The following is a 17,850-nucleotide window of genomic DNA, read 5'->3' on the forward strand; positions in this document are numbered from 1 at the left end:
AAAATTGAATTGCCATTTGACCCAGTGATCCCACTTCTAGGAATGTACCCTAAGAAGCCTGAAACACCAATCAGAAAGAATATACGTATGTACCCCCATGTTCATAGCAGCACTATTTACAATAACTAAGATCTGGAAACAGCCCAAATGTCCATCAGAAGACGAATGGATAAAAAAGCAGTGGTACATATACACAATGGAGTATTATGCAGCTCTTATCCTTTGAGATGGCATGGAAGGACCTGGAAAGTATCCTAAGCGAAACAAGCCAAACAGAGAAAGACAAGTATCATATGATCTCACTTATTTGTGGAATATAATGAACGTAACAGTTGAAGAACAGGGTAGTCCCAGAGACGTGGAAGTAGGGTACAGACTGACAATCCCCAGAAGAGGGGTCGGGGGGGGGGGGAGATAAACCACAGAATTTATACACATGTATGTGTATCCAATGGACATGGACAACAAAGCTGGGGACAGGGCGGGGAGGGTGGGGGAGGAGAGTGTCAATGGGGGAAAAGGAGAAACATCTGTAACATAAATAAACAAACAAAAATTTACTGCAAAAAAAAGGGGGAAATTATAAGATTTCTCTGATTAGAGTGGATATTAAGGATAAGAATGTGTGGTTAGGTAGGCTGAGGGCAGGGTATAGAGAATCTTAAAGTTAACAGATGAGTTTATGCTAGAGCCAGAGAAGGTCTAGAATCAGCAGGAGGCTTTGATGAGTTGTATGAGCTTGTAAGTGGATACATTGGGAGAAACATTAGTGTTAATTGTAGACTAGACTGATGGGGAGGAGACCAGATTGGAATACACCAGATCTGGTTAAACATTTGGCTTGTAAATACAGAGATGAGAAAAGTTGATGGATGGGTGGACAAATGGTACTTTCTTGGGGACATGTCCATTAAGAAAACAATATAAGAAATATAGAATAATAGGAATAACAACTTGGTGGTTAATTCATCTCCAGTGATTTCTCTAGTAGGTGTTTCCTTTGTCTTACTGATCTAACTACCCATTTTTTATCCTGTTAGGTGTATGGTTTTTGTTTCTTCTGTTCAATTTCACATGAAGTAATTCTTTCTAAAACTTTAGTATTCATTCAGTTTTCTGCCTTTAATTTTTAAATTTGAATCTGCCTCTAAATGACTCTTTTACATTATTTAGCTGCATTTACCAGTGGAAAATTCCTCTAAGGGTGAATACTGGGGTCAGGAAAGTTTATCGGGGGGCGGGGGGACTAAGTGGTACTTCTATTTTCAGACTTAAGTCTAGTGTTGAAATAACTGTGATTTACATCTACTTTATTATGCCTGTAGCTAGGGAAGTAAACTCACAATGTAATTCTACTGCCCATCCTTCTGATTCTTCCTTCAGAGATTTATCTTGTGTATACATTCATTTAATATATATATATTATTGCCCTGGCAAGTTTGGCTCAACCGTTAGAGGATTGGCCTGTGGACCAAAGGGTCATGGGTTCGATTTCTGGTCAAGAGCACATACTTGGGTTTCAGGTTCTATCTTTGCCCTGATCAAGGTCGTACAGGTGGCAACCAATCAATGTCTCTCTCTTTTTTCTCGCTCTCTTTTCTCTCTCTCTCTCTCTCACCCCCCTCCCTTCCACACTATCTAAAAATCAATGTAAAAAAAACCCTTGGGTGAGGATTAATTTTTAAAAATTATAATAATAAAAATATATTATTTTCTGATTTTTAGTTAAGGTGTTTACTCTCTTCTTGACATACCTTGATAATCTTTTGACATTTCCTTTGCCTCTGTATCCTTACCCTTTCATTTTTTTCTCTTCAGGGCTGGCAGCTTGATCTTTCTGTAATACAGCTTTGAGGCCTATCACTTCCCCCATCCCTGCTGAATGTAATCCAGATTTCTTTACCTGTCATTCAGGGTACCCCAAAGTCTGACTAACACCTTTTCTTTCCCACTGTTTTTCTTAACATGCCCCCACACTCCCCACAAACCTGATGATTAAATGCTCCCTAATCTAACCTCATATGATTTACCTTCTCTGCACCTTTGTTTATTTCTGCCCCTTCCACTTGTAATGTCTTCATGCCACTGCTACCCTTTAAAATTCTGTGAATGTTTTAAGGGCTAGTTAGGTCCCATCTCCATTGTGAAATGTCCTGACAGTCCCAGGTGAAAGCTGTCTATCCTTCCTTTGAACCCTGTTTTGTTTGTTGATTGTTTTTAACCATTTATTGAGAACTCATATTTGTAAATTATCACAATATCAGGTCATACATTCTGGGACTCCTCACCCCAACTCAGTGGCAAACCCAAGTGAGGGACCATGTCTTTCTCCTTTTTAGCCTCATTTCTCATCCTCCCCACCCCCTAAAGGCATTAGCACAGTGCCTTGCACTGCTAGTGATCACTGCTCAAAGCTTTAAGGGCCTAGTTTGACAAGTTAACGTATAAAAACTCTGCTAATTTTACTCATGATATAATGTGGCATGTATTCATGGGAGAGAAAATTGAGTTTGTCAGAGAGGTAGATTTTCTATTACTAAGTAGTCTATTGTTTTTCAGTTTTATTGAATTTATTGAGGTGACACTGGTTAACAAAATTATATAGGTTTCAGGTGCACAATTCTACAACACATCATCTGTATACTGTATTGTGTGTTCACCACCCCAAGTCAAGTCTCTGTCCATCACCATTTATACCCCCTATACCCTCCCCCTGGTAGTCACCACATTGTTGTCCATGTCCATGAGTTTTATCTTTTTTTTCTTTTTTGCTCAATCCTTTACTCCCAATCCAGCCCCTCCCCCCACACACAGCTGTCAGCCTGCTCTCTATCTATGAGTCTGTCTCTATTTTGCTTGTAAGTAATCTAAATTTTTAAAAAAGGTTACACTTTAAAATTATGTTAAATTAGATGTTTGGTGCTCAGAATTAACTTTAACATTAAAAAGTATTGATTTATAATACTGTCAACACTGTATACTTTATAAAGCACTGTTATTCTGATTATTTTTATTTTGTTTCATATGTGGTATTTAAAAGTCTAGGTAAATCCACAAAAGAATGTTTAATTAATGTATCTAATAATACTAACAACCTACCCACCATATATCATAGTCATTTGGGGGAAATGCACTCAGCATTACCACTCAAAGTGCCAGAGAACACATACTCCACTGCTCCCTCAGCACCCCCCCAGCACATCTCTGACAGCAAGATCAGATTTCTCCTTTTATTATCAGACCTTAGATGTGTGTGATTTATACACAAGTTCTTGGTGGCCATGGCAGGATTGGGAGGATTCCTGTTGGGAGTTGCTGGGGAGGTATGAGGAGGTTTGAGAGACCCAGGCCTTCTGCTGGCCTCCTGTCCCACCACCCCTGGGTTTAGGCTATTTCTCCATCCCTATGAGGTAAATATTGTTATACCTGTTTTAGAGGTGAAGGAATGAAGGCTTTACAAAGTTTAGTAACTTGCTTAAGATCTGCACAAAATTAATAAGAGGCAGAACAGCTCTCTACCCAGGACAGTCTAATACCAGTGCCTGTACTCTTTCTGCTAACTGCGCTGTCTTGTAACTGGGGTTTCTCACTGTCTTTAACCTGCCATGGAGTGGAATACATTCTCACCACTTTTCCCTGCCTCTCTGTCCAGGAAGCAGTCAGATTGTCCTTTTGGAGTTGTCTAAGGGAGCATAGTGGTAACTACCGTGGAGTGAGACCTGAGTTCTAATTCTGGTTTTGCCACTTATTACCTAATAGTGTGACTTTGGGCAAATAATTTAACCTCTCAGAGCCTTAGTTTCCTCATCTGTAAAATGGGAATAATATCTACTTTATACACATATGTAGACTAAATGGCTTTGTATATGAGCACTTTGCACAGTTCCCACTATATGGCAGAAGCTCCCTAAGCAGTAGTGGTGTAGTTATTGTTGCTGTTATTGGATTGTAGTAGTAACATGAAAGACAGAGACACCTAAAAATCTTTTTAATTTAATGCTTCTTCCCTCTCTCCTGCTTTTATTTTTTTCTCTTATACCCTATAAGGTAGCACAACAGGGGATAAAGATGAGTGTTCTGGCCTGCAAAGATCTGAAATGAAATTAATTGACATTTCAGAGAGACCTCTATATTTGGGGACTCTAGGGTCCTTTGAGGACAGGAGTGGGTATGGGGAGATGGAAAGGAGTGTGGCTAGCTAGGGTGAGAGGAATGGCATTTGAGAGGACAGAAATTTGCCATCTCTTTCTGGATGGCCACCATCAGGCTCACAACCAAATTTTTCCATTGAAGTAGCATTAGGATGGAGCAAGGAGCTGTACAGTGCAGCAGCAGGGACTGCCTCTGGGCAGCACAGGAAAAGGAAACAGTAGTGGGCATTTGACCATGTCAGCTGGCAGCTGCCAAAAGACACATAAGTCTAGGACTGCACATGAATGTTTCTTGAGTGATAATCTCAGTAAACTGCACAAAATTTTAATATGCATAATAAAGAACTTTCCATATGAGAATGTGTTCCATTTTTCAACAATCATGATTTATTTGAAGAATTTAAAACTGTTTGAAGTGTATATATCTAGTAAGCTAGTTGAGTTCTAATACTGATCTGTTTCTAATTCTGTAAATTAATTCTAATAATTTTCTATCTGTCAATGACTTTCTTTTCCTGCTCTGCTCTCAGGAAGAAGACAGCTTCCTAGAAAAGGTAATGCAATCTATTGGTGGTTATGCATTTCCCTGTGCTTGATTAATATTTAACTGTGGTCCTTGGAATTTGTCCCTAGGCTTTCCCATATCAGAGACCTCTGACTCCAAGAAAATCCCCCAAAGTTGGCTTTTAGTGTGTCTGAAGTACAAGAAAGATACTTACTGTTCTGGTCAAGTCATTGAGACTAAGGACATAAAAGCAATTGGACTCAAGGTTCCAGACTTGTATTTTTGAAATGAGAAATAACAAGAGCTTTCTGATGTATATGAAAGCTCATGAGACAGAGGAAGGCACCACTTAGCTGTCCTCCATCTCCAATGATAGTAAAACCAGAATTGGAATACTCTTGCATTAAGTGTGATTTGGGTTAGTGGTAATAGTGATTAATTACTGAAAGAATACCCAGATATGGTCAAGAAATAGAGCATAAGAATAGAATCATAGAGCTGAATGAGTTCATAAGGGATCATCTGGTCTAGCTCTCTGACATCATATGGGGTCAGGTGTTTTCTCCATTCTACTGATGAGGCAACTAAGGCCCAGCACAACTGAAAAACTCACTAGGGGCAGAGAGTACTAGAACCCAGGTTTCCTGAATGCCTAGGGAAGGAACCTAGTAAAGCTCCCCTTTTGCGGCTTTCTGCCTTTTTGAGCTGGAGAGTGCTTGGCTCCACACAGGGCTATCAAGTAGAGAAAAACTGGCTTATAAAACATTCTTAAAGCACTTTCACACTGTATCTAATATTACCTCCCCATTTGGTTCAGTTAAGGCATTTTGATGGTGGGGATGGCATACTATTTTTGTGCTTTAGTTATTAGTGCTAAGGTTACAATGTGTGAGCTTATCAGGCACTGAATGTGTCTCGTTTAAAGAAGACAAAATGTGCCTGGTTTCCCTTTGAAAATTAGAGTTCGGGATAATGTGTGGGACTTTAAAAAAGTATTGTTTCTTGTGCATGATCTTTCTTTAGTATTCAGATACCACAAGTATGACATTTCGTATTATCACACATGAATTTGAAAATGGATAGTGGATGGTTTATTTAACCTACTGATATTTTATTAACCTTTTTAAACCACTAAGGATTGTGACTGTTCTTCTTCCTAGCCTTTTCCTGTTAATAGCAGGTTATGCTCTATCTTTTCATCTTGGACAGTGCCTTATGTTGCCTTAATGCCTTAATATGTGAAAAGTGTCAATTGGATGTCAGATTTTTGAAAATGTTTTCTACTGATTTTTTTAGAGGGAGAGAGAGAGAGAGAAAGATCAATGTGAGAGAGAAACCATCAATCGGCTGCTCCTGCACGCCCCACACTGGGGATTGAGCCCGCAACTTGGGCATGTGCCCTGATCAGGAATCAAACCGGGACCTCTAAGTCCATGGATGACACTCAATCCACTGAGCCACACCAGCTGGGCTCATGTTAGATTTTTTAAATAAGTACATGAATACAATGCTGAATAATTTATATATGGTAAGTTTGGTGGCATCTGCTACAGAATCTGTACATATGTTGCATTTGGTCCAGAAAGTGAGCAGAGTGCATTATGAACGGTGTTTTGGCTCAGATATCATGTAGATGCCTAGATTTAATGCTCGCAACTGGAAAGAATTTAGAGGATGAGCCCCTGATAAAAGTTCTGGCAGCTCTAGGGAATGTGAATATCAAGTGATAGAAGCCCATGGAAATAAAGAAAGGAAGCAAAATAAATGTGAAGAAAATAAATTTTTTAAACGGTAACCATCTGTCACGCTCCCTTCTTTTTCTCATTCCCTTAGAAAGACACAGTGCTTAAAAGGTCACCAGTGCTTATTGAAGAACAAAATGTTAAAAAGAGCCCTAAGCTCTGCTGTAGTGGAAAGTAGTAAAATGCTTCTTTTCTTTCCTTTAAAGTTACATGGCTGGGGTTCTACATGGAATTTACAGAATTTCCTAAAGTTGAACATACATAATATATTTGGTCACTGTTTTCTCCACTAGTATTTTTCTGAAGGCTGCCTTCAGATGCCTTTTTACCCATTTCAGACATCTTTTTGATATAATTTATATTTGACTATATAAACATAAGGTAATTGAGTTTATTCCCGGCCATTTTCAAGTTCAGATTTAGTTATTGATTCAATTTATGTCACTTCTGGGTTTTTCTCTTATATTCTTTCAAGAGAATCTAACAGATAGTAGAAATATAGGTGAAAGGAATCAAAGCCCTGATAAATTTTTGCTGAGCTATTGATATAAAGAATAACTTCTAGACTCAGAACCTAGACTTTTCTTAGTATCTCTGGCTCTTGGTATGCTGTATCCATTTACTACTTTTGGATCTTAAGGCTTATGGCTTTCAGTGCTTTAAGATTAGACCTTTTCAACAATAAAATACACTTTTTTAAAAAGAGCCCTGTCAAGCCTAAAATAATTCATGCATGTGGATCTAATGTGGGGAATTGTCTTTAATGAAGACAAGCAAACCTCATTTAAATCAACAATGAAAACTGTAATATTTGTGGTAAAAACTGAAAGAAGAATAAGTTAAAAGTCAACAAAAACGTAAGTAGATGCTGCTCTCTGAGAGTACTGTGTTGACAATTGTGATTTAATGGTCCACAAGTCTCCGGTAGTATGTGGACTCTACCGTGATTAATTGCTGGAGTGCTCCTTCTCAGTTTCACCCTTGAAAGGATTTACAACACACAATGCATCCAAGTGATAAACCTAATAAACCCAAATGGAATGCTTAATAGTTAAGTGAAGCATCTAGAAAAGGAGATCCTTTAACTGGGGGGATCAGTATCAAGTACCTCCTGACCAGGAGTGTTCCCAGTGAGAAAAAAAAGTCAAGTTGTACCCATATAAACAAAATTTGAAGGAGAGTAAGTTACAGACAGAAGTTTTTATTGAGACCCTTTAAACCCTCATCCTTTTTCATCTCTTAGGAGAAATCCTTTCTACAGATGGTTCCCTTGGATGAAGGCACCAGTGAGAGACCCCTTCAGGTCCCCAAGGAGATCTGGCTTCTGGTAGACCACTTATTCAAACACGCCTGTCACCAGGTAAGTGAGAGTGGGCCTGCTCCACAACTTCAGAACGTGTGTGAGTCCAGTGGGAAATTATAACCCCTCACATCAATACAGACTATAGAGCTTCTAACTCTCCCAAGCTACCTCCACACAGCAACACTTTCAGATTGCCTGGGCAGATGGAAGTATTCCTATTTACAGATGTGAGCGCTAAAGCTTGCAGGCTAAGTTGTTTACCTAAGACCAGGGCATAAGTATAGTGGCAGAGTTGGGTCCTGAACAGAGTATGCCTGTCTCCTGGCTGCACATGCTTTTCCCTGGACCACTGCTGTTATGCTTGCTTTAACTGTCACATAGGCATTGCAGATGTTAAAGTTCAAAGCAAACTTCAATCCTGTTTTTTAAAGGTGGTCTTCATTTTTCTTTAAGTGCTAGCTAATATGCTAGTCATCCCCAACCCATTTCCCCCAAAAAGAGAAATTTCTTGGGACCAAATTGAGGGGCAAGGTTTGCTATGGACATGCCATTTACTCCTGCCCCAGCATTCTGTAATACAGGTCTCCCCTGCTGTCTGACATAGAGCATTCCTTTGAAACCTTTCATAAAACAAAATGGTGTAAAGCGAAGAAGTAATTACCATTAATTTTTATGAAAATATTTTTTATATTGTTCCCAGGCCCCAAAAATGACCTACCAAATCATACCAAATAACACACAAAACCTAAAATAACATTAACATTCAGTAAAATCAGGAATGCACAAAATAAATGGAGATGAAGCACAGATGCTCACAAACAGTTCAAAACTGTGGTGGCTTGATGCAGAGATGCTGAGTGTGGTTCCTGGAGGAAGGAGCTTGGCGGGGCCACTCTCACTGCTCCAGTGCATGATGCCTGTACAATGGTATGCTGCAAAACAAACACTAAATGCTCTTTCTCCTTTTTATCTTTTTTCATAAAAGTGAAAAGTCTCTTCTGATTGCTTTTGGTTAGCAAAAACAGGTACTAACGTAGGTCTTTCATAAAAGCAAAGTGGTGTAACGAGGTTTCAAAACGTGGAGGTACATGTATCAGTGTTTGAATGCAGTTCTGCTCTTTAATCTCTGCTTTCAAATTGTCAACATGCTAGAAGTGGGACCACCTGATCTCCCAATCTAGCTATCTAGTCCCCTGCCATATCAAGTATAGGCTAAAACCTTTGAAGATAATCTTCTATTTTGGAATAAGATTTTACACAGATTATAGAGATGATAAAGAGAACAGGCACCATTGTCACACTTCCATTCCTAATCATGAATATGCACACCACTCTTCCCTTTAATTCCTGCTGCTTTCCTGATCTCTGGATGGTCTTCAGAACCTTAAGACTTTTTATCTTGCCTTGTTCCATCTCTTGTGGCCTCTTTGCTAGGAGGACCTGTTCCAAACCCCTGGAATGCAGGAAGAGTTACAGCAGATCATAGACTGTCTGGATACCAGCATTCCTGAGACAATCCGTATCCTTTTGAACAAAGGCTTAGGAAACTGGATGAGTATTTGGCCAAGCTCTTCTTCCCACCTACATTTGATTTTTGTGCTTCCATATTTTCTTCATAACTGTCTTTCATTATAAGGTAATCATTGACTATACAATGGTTTCTGTTTCTTTTAGGAAATTTTGACCTTTCTTTGTATCAGACTCTTACTGAAAAGAATCAAGGGTAAGTAACAGTGACTTTTAATAAGTATGGAAAATAGGACCCACATCAATGAGGCTATTCTGCTTTGGGTTATTGATTACTCCTGCCACCACAGGGCCTGTCACTATGACAAGGAGGAGAATGGGGCTAGCTTCCAGGACTGATCTAATGTGGACTGTCATTCTGCAGGCTATATTCCCCTGACCCTAAAGTTAGGCCAAACCTCCCAAGAGTTGGATCAATTTTATAACAACTAAGCTGCAGTGTACACAGACCAGTAAAATAATCAAACCCCAATTAGGATCAGTATGCCGTGAATAAGAGGAAGGGAACCCTGGCCAGTTTGGCTCAGCGGTTGGAGCGTTGGCCTGCGGACCAGAGAGTCCTGGGTTCGGTTCCTGCTAGGGGCATGTACCAAAAAAAAAAAAAAGAGAGAGAGAGAGAGAGAGGAAGGGAAAACAGTCACTGAGGGAGCTTGAGATGGGGAGTAAATCAGATGTCTGTGTGCTATTTTTCCTGGAGCTCCTTTCCCTTGACTTTAGTCTATTCAGCTGGCAGTAATCACTCTGTAGCTGAAGCACTGCTCATTTTCCTGGAAGCCCTGCCAGAGCCCGTCATCTGTTATGAGCTGTATCAGCGATGCCTTGACTCTGCTCAGGATCCCCGGGTCTGCAGACAGGTAAGTTTTATTGCTCTAAGGATGTGTTTGGGGCAGGTTCTCCCATACAGAAATCATCAATTTTACAAAGCCAGTGGGCAGCCAGCTACATGTTAGGATGGGTCTGGATCTGTTTTTCATGGCTTGACACCAGCATTGAAAGTTAGAACCTTTAAATTTTAGGTTGTGTTATTTCCTATTATATTTTTCACCCTCTTCCAGTTGACCCATTGAATAGGGTGGATACTTCTACTCTGGCATAAGATTGCTGAAGCTGATCCTACATGGGGTTCTGGCTGACATTACTTGTGAGCCTTTCTTCCTTTTGTCTTCTTGATGTTACAGTAGCCGAGAATATCTCTGAATAAGACTAGTGAGTATTGGGAGGAGATCCCATCCATACTAAATGTCATTGCAGAGAAAACTATTCAGCTTGGCAGATGCCATGGGTATCTGCCATTTTCCCATCTTGGGGAAATGAGAAAAGACCAGATTAACACCGAACTGCTTGTGATGTGAAGTGTGCATGAGAATGTGTGATGACAGCATGGCCTGGTCATTGAGTAGACAGGGGCCAAACACTATGAACATTTCTGACCTGGAAACTATCATTGGGCAGGTACTGTGTTGGTTATGAGTAAATAAATCAAGGAAGGTTGTGACAGATGAATGGGTCCTGTAAAGGTTGGATTATAAACTACGTTTATGGCAGCCATAAGCTCTTCTTTCTCCCTTCTTCCACTTGTTCTCACTGACTACCCCCTTTTTTAAAAAAACAGGTGATTTCCCAGCTTCCAAGATGCCATAGAAATGTTTTCCGTTACTTGATGGCATTCCTTCGAGAACTCTTAAAATTCTCCGAATACAACAATGTCAGTGCCAACATGATCGGTAAGACTACCTACGAATGGTCATAATGGGTGTTGGTCAGGACGTCCTTAATGTCCAGGCAAAGGACAGTCACTTCCCACTGCTCTCATTCCCTGGCTCCCCCACCCCCATTCCTGAGGCTTTGCTTAGGTTGTATCTGACACGGGGTTTCCCCTTTTCTTTCTCTTGCCCTCTAGCTACTCTCTTCACAAGTCTTCTCCTAAGGCCTCCACCTAACTTGTTGGCAAGACAGAATTCAAGTGACCGCCAGCGTGCTATCCAGTTCCTTTTGGGTTTCCTGCTTGGGAGTGATGAAGATTAATAAGCCCTTTTCTCTTAAGTACTCTCCAAGATTCTAGAAGTGGAAGATCTTGGACACCAAGTATTTCAGAATATTTGCAAAGTCATGCCACAGGAAATGTCTATTGCAGAATTTCCAGGCTGTTGGCATGAAAAGGGAAGAGTTTCCTAATCCCTCCTTTACCATATCCTACACAGCAAACTACTATTAGACTTATATTGCCAAGCCAAAGTTACCATATTTTGGTGTTTTTGTGTTCTCTCTTTATAAGGCAAAGAGATCTGTATTTACACTCCTTTAGGGGATGTGTCTGTTGCCCCCTGCCCAGCTGTCATGATTGTCCTTAGCACCCTAGACCTAGATTCTGAGATGTTCCCATTCTAGGCCTACAAGCACTACTTGGTGTAGCTCAGACTTGTGTGTAGTCCTTCCACTAAGACACTTTTGCCCTACCATCCCCACATCACCCCTTTGCACTCTACTTCAGTAGTGCTATCACGTTGAAGGAAGTCTGAGTGAGGCTAGTGATTCCTTGGGCGTCCCCAACAGTGAGTTAATATTCTACATGTTTTTGTTACATGCATTTATGTATTTATACCACAGTGCTATCCATATATCTCTGTAACATTGGCTGTTTCATGAATCTGCACTGGGTGGAACCATATTCTCTTGTCTCAGACCACATTTAGTAGCAGAACTCTAGGGACTATTAGAGATGACATCCAATTGATGTGAGAGAATCATAATCAGAGTGGAAGCACTTTGAGTAGTCACAAATGAAAACATTTAGGTTTGACAGGTTCTGCTTCTCACCATCCCTTTCTCTTTTTTAAATTTTACATGAGAATTAATCCTGGGTATCTATGGGACCCATCCCCCACTTAGAAATCCACCTCTGGAGCAACACTTGCACCACAGTCAAAAAGTAAGTCTGGCCCAGCCGGTGTGGCACCAAGAGGTCTCCAGTGCAATTCTGGTCAGGGCACATGCCCAGATTGTGGGCCAAATCCCCATCGGGGGCATGCAGGAGGCAACCAATTGATGTTCTCTCTCATCAATGTTTCTATCTCTCCCTCTCACTCTAAAATCAATAAATAAGTCTGCACCTCAGCCAGGCCTTTCTAGAGATATTGCTCCTTCCCCCAGCAAGAGTACTGAAGGGAACCCTTGGAACCCCCTCTCTGGTCTTCTGATGTACAGGGGGCCAATGTCATCCCCTCCTTTATCGAGGCTTACTGGGCTATACAGCCAGCTCCCCTTGGCTCCCAGCCAAGCACCTTTCTCTCACACCTAAGACAACCCTCTGAGCTCTTCATTTACTCAAGCTCTATTGGAGGAGAGCCTTAAAAAAATTAATCTGTTTGTTGGCAAACCAGCCACTGACTACAAAACTGCCTGATGCAATTGACTTCCTCTTGGCTTTCCTTTATTAAAACCACCCTGAGTCAACTTATTCTTGCCTGTTACCATTAAATCCAAGAAGCCTAACGAACAGGCATTGTGTCCAGTCTTGGGCTTTGACTCCTAACTCTTCTGGTGCATCAAAGGAGAGAACCAAGAGAAACACCACAGCTGAATGATTCTCCAGTTGAGCCATCTCTGATAACTTAAGTTTTTTAAAGAAACCCTGCAATAGACTGGTTAAACCCTTTCCTGACTGGGACTTATGGAACTAGGCATCAAGTTATTGGTGCCAAATAGCTATAGATCTGATAGATTATTCTAGTATGTTGCCAACCTGAAACCTTCGGATGATCAAGGATGTGGTTAGTGGGAACTGTGTGCAACATCCTAGCTCTTTCCTCATAAGGCAAATGCACTAAGTTCATTGCCTCAACCGTTTTTCCAGCTCTGGTCCTGGGATGTACACAGGGCTGAGAGTTTGACAATCTCTAGATAAGAGGGACAAGAAATAGACCAGAGGAAAAAGATCTGCCGCCCTATTGGGCCTCCTCTGGCACCCCAACCTGTAATTCCTAAGTATCTCCAATGTACTACTCCATAACACCTCTGAAGTAAGGAGTTCAGATCCAACTGATAGCGAAGGACTGTGCATCTATGGTTTTAGGTAAGAAACGGTTCAAACTCATGTGGTAATGTTGCATTAGTCTCCCTTTCACTATTTTCTGATTCTTATTCTGTAATTGTTATATTTCCCAAAAATGTCTTGGTCACTAAGCAAAGCTGCTAGTGGGGTTCTGTATTTTATGTCATCTTTTTTATTATAATTTATTGCAATTTTTTTCTGAATAAATGTATGTTGTGTGAAAAATCTAAATGTGATCTTGGTGAGGAAGAACTGAGGAGAGAGGCTTATGTCCCTAGGTCCCCGTTGACTGCTGCAGTCCCCACGGCTATGCCTGTACTGCCATTTCCTGTCTTACATGGAAATATCAAGAATTCTCAGTATATTTGCCCTTGGATGAGAGAAGTAGCTGCATATTTTAAGAGGCTAATAAAGAAATCACAGTGCTTTCAGAGGCCAGCCAAGGATCCTTATTTTAACCCTGGGGATTCAGGCAATGAAATAACCCTTTTAGGAGAAAAAATGTTGATTCTTCATGCACATAAGTGTCACACCAGGTCAGATCCATGAGCACTCCAGGCCTAGAAATCTGACAAACCCCTACATACACGTTTTGGGAGAACCCAATTGTCCTTGGGAATATAGCCTCAGTAGTTTCAACATGCCTCCTAAAGAGCCTGTTTTCACATAATTCATTTTGAAACTTTTGAAAACCGGTTTTGAACTTTACCTCTTGAGGTGACAAAGTTCATAAATGCAATACTTGGGGGGCTCTAATATGAACTGTAGCACTTTGGGAGGAAATTCCTAACTTGAGCATTGTACCTTTATTCTCCTGCCATCTCTATTATGAATCTGCACATTCTGATTCCATTTCCTTTTGAGACTGAAGAGGTCTCAGCTGGAGGTTTCTTCTCAACTAGGGCCCTCTTCTAGTTCCTTTAAACTGAGTTTGACCCTGATGTATGGGCTGATTCAGTATTGTCATGAACAGTGTTTCTAGCTCCACCCAAAGCCTTAGCAGAAGAAGGTGGGTTTTGTTGTTTGTTTGTTTGTTTGTTTTGTTTTGGGGGGAGGTGTAATTTCCCTCCAGTGGATGGAGACTGAAACCCAGCAGTTTTTTACACAGCAGCAGGTAATGTGGTGGAGCAGCCTCAGTGACCACCTTTCTAGAGGTTAGAAACTGAATCCCCGGCTGCTGTCCAGGAGAACCATTAGGGCCGTTCTGACTACAGGGTACATTGAAGGCCTGGTTCCTGATATAGCCTAATAATCTCAAGCCACACTCTGCCACGGTAGGCTTACAAGGTGTTAGAGAGAAAACCTTAGTGATGATCTAACTCAATTTCATTGTTCTGATAGGCAAAGTCAGGCTCAGAGGGGACAATGAAAGATTTTAGATCACTTAGGTTTAATTCGAATGATTACACAGTATATACTACGTTCCCCCACCCTCCCACCCCCACCAAAAAATAGCCAGCCATACAAGATCTTGCGGAGAACCTTTCAAGCAAAGGAAAGAGTGGATGCAAAGGTCCTAAGGCAGCAAAGCATCTTGATATTTTTAGGGGACAGCCAGGCAGAACATAGGGTATGGGTGAGAGGGGATGCTGGATGAGAGGTGGGCTGGGGCCTGATCACTCAGGCCAGTGGAGCCCAGGGCAGGAGGCTGCCTTTCATTCTTTGTGCAACAGGAAACCATGGATGGCCTTACTCATGAGTAACATGATTTATGCTCCTTCCCTTAACCTTAATCATAGTAATAATAACTAATAACTATAGCTGTCATTTATCCCAGGTGGTATACTAATATATTTTACTCATCTTTGACAACTACCTTATAAAGTACTACTTTATCCCACTCTCATTAGGTGAGGCTCAGAGAGACTACCTAACTTGCTACTTGGCTAGTGGCAGATCAGACTATGACCCCAGACCAAAATTTAACCCTTAAACACAGCCACTGTCTCCCCAACTTGAGTGGAAGTGGAAGTGGTGATGCTCCTTAAAAGTCCTTTCTCTTCTAGCTACATCCCAAGATTTCAAGTCAGTTGGATAACCTTCCAGGAACTCAAATTCAACCTGACTTTGAACCTGATAGCTTCTCCTGGCATCCTCTTTCCTATCACCCAGGCTTGAACCCTTGGTTATTTTTGGTCCCTGTCCCACTTCTAATCAGTCACCAATTTCAATTCAACAAATATTTATCAAGCATCTGGTAAGTGTACACCACTATGCAAGGTTCTGAAGGAAACCAAAATGAGTAAGAGGGGTCATCATAAAATAAGACATATATAATATATATTTTTTAAGGTGGAAGAAGGAAGGAAGAGTGAGGGGAGGGGAGAAAAGGTATGATGGGGCACCCACAGAAAAGGGGCCAAGGTCAGGTTGTTCACAGTGTCCTCTATCTGGCCCCTCCTTCCACTGCTCACTTGCCACAGCCCACCACCAAATTCAAACCCTCATTACCTCAGGCCTGGTGTATCCCCCCCATTTTAAAATTTTCAACTACAGTTTACATTTAATATTATTCCATATTAGTTTCAGGTGTACTGCATTGTTAGATAATCATATTTTAAAAAATGGTCCCCCGATACTTCAAGTACCCATCTGGCCCCACACATAGCCATTATAATATTATTGACTATATTCCCTATGCTGTACTTTATATCCCCATGATTATTCTGTAACTACCGATCTGTACTTCTTAATCCCTTCACCTTTTCACCCTTCCCCCCAACCTTCCTCCCCTCTAGTAACCATCAGTCTGTTCCCTGTATCTATGTGTCTGTTTCTATTTTATTTTTGTTTTTTAGATTCCACATATAAGTGAAATTATATGGTGAAATCAAATGAAGTCTTTCTCTAACTTCATTTAGCATATTGGAGTATCTCCTTTAACTCCTTTCTCACTAATTTCTCAGCTGCCAGTACCTTTCCTTTTTAGTCTATCCTACATATATCACTGCCAGGCTAATCTTCCCAATGCACTGCTTTGACATCACTCCCCTAATCAAAACCCTTCTGGGCCCCTTAACCCTACTTTCCACAGAAATTTGAGTTCACCCCAGCATCTGAGCTTTCCTTAGCCTCTTCCACTCAACTCTCTGAATCTCCCACTCAATCTCCTAATGACCTCCCATTTCCTAAACTCACAGACACTTTCCACTTTGGCTCAGTGTGTGCCAGCCACCTGGACTCCTCTAGACCCTACCACTCCACCTGCCCATGCCCTATCACACCCAAATGTTACCTCCTCCAGGAAGCCGTTCCCTGTGACTCTTATCTCCCCTGAACACTTAGAACCTTTCCTTTGTACCACCATTTTTAACACACCATACACCAAAGGGTGTTGCTGCCCCACCTGGGACTAAAAGCTTCGTGAAAGTAGAAATCAAGCTGGGCATGTTTTGGGTTTCTGCATGATGACTTGCACAGAGCAAGTGCTCAACAACAATATTTGGTTAATATTGTCCCTCAAAGAACTTAAAAGACACAAGTTTGTATACAATAGGTGTTCCTGAAATGTGTATACATTTAATTATTCAAACTGAGCTCTATTAACTTTAGAGAAACTCATGTGTGTGTACTTAGTAAGTTATATTGATGTAGTCCAAGAAGAGATTAGCTTTTAGCAGCCATCCAACACTATTTTCTATTGTCTTATAGGCAACAAAATCAGCCTTGCTGAATTTGCTTTTTAAAGTGATTCTCAAGGTTCCTCAAAAAATTAAAAATAGAACTACCATGTGATCAGCAATCCTACTTCTGGGAATATATCCAAAAGAATTGAAAATAAGGACTTGAACAGATATTTGCACACCCATGTTCATAGGAGCATTACTCACAATAGCCAAAACATGGAAACAACCCAGGTGTCCATCAGTGGATGAATGGAGAAACAAAGTGTGGTATATGCACAACATGGAATATTATTCATCCTTAAAAAAAGGAAATTCTGACGCATGCTACAATATGAATGAACCTCAAGGACATTATGATAAATAAGCCAGCCAGTCACAAAAAGACAAATACTGTATGTATGATTCCACATGAAGTACTTAGAATAGTGAAATTCATAGACACAGAAAGAATGGTGATTGCCACCGACTGGGAGGAGGGGGAAATGGGAAGTTGTGTAAAGGGTGTACAGTTTTGGGGATCTGTTGCTCAACAATGTGAGTGTGCAACACACTACTGAACTATATACACTTTAAAATGCTTACAGTGGTAAATTATGTTACTTTTTTTTTTTACCACAACTTAAAATTTTTAATTTTTTAAAAAGTGATTCTCAAAAGGCAAATTTGATCACATTATCCCTCTGTTTAAAACCATTCAGTGGCTTCCCAGAATTTTTGTAGGACTCACAAGGCCCAGCAGTTCTGAGTGTCACTGACTCCAGCCTCCTCCCACATCCTGCCACCCCCATTCTCTTGGCTTCGGCCACGAGGGACATCTCTCTGTCCCTGACTGCTTTCTGCTCCTTCTCACTACAGAGCCAACTCCTTATGTGTTTCATTCTTCTCACACCTCCTCCAGAGCTGCATCATAGATTGTAATTATAGATTAATTATTTGATCAAGGTC

The 17,850-nt window shown here is 40.8% G+C and overlaps 1 protein-coding gene across 1 annotated transcript in view; it reads left to right on the forward strand.

The window, feature by feature from the left end:
* The window catches only part of OCRL (OCRL inositol polyphosphate-5-phosphatase), a 75,652-nt gene extending 63,444 nt beyond the window's left edge, over positions 1-12,208 (forward strand). Inside the window, exons 19-24 of the mRNA XM_036270070.1 lie at positions 4,682-4,705; positions 7,642-7,758; positions 9,136-9,220; positions 9,955-10,082; positions 10,841-10,952; positions 11,129-12,208. Coding sequence (XP_036125963.1) covers positions 4,682-4,705; positions 7,642-7,758; positions 9,136-9,220; positions 9,955-10,082; positions 10,841-10,952; positions 11,129-11,253 — 591 coding nt within the window. The 3' untranslated portion in view covers positions 11,254-12,208. The remainder of the gene's footprint in view (positions 1-4,681; positions 4,706-7,641; positions 7,759-9,135; positions 9,221-9,954; positions 10,083-10,840; positions 10,953-11,128) is intronic.
* Positions 12,209-17,850: the final 5,642 nt, after the last annotated feature.

Source organism: Molossus molossus, unplaced genomic scaffold (assembly GCF_014108415.1).
Source record: "Molossus molossus isolate mMolMol1 unplaced genomic scaffold, mMolMol1.p scaffold_m16_p_2, whole genome shotgun sequence".
Classification (NCBI taxonomy): domain Eukaryota; kingdom Metazoa; phylum Chordata; class Mammalia; order Chiroptera; family Molossidae; genus Molossus; species Molossus molossus.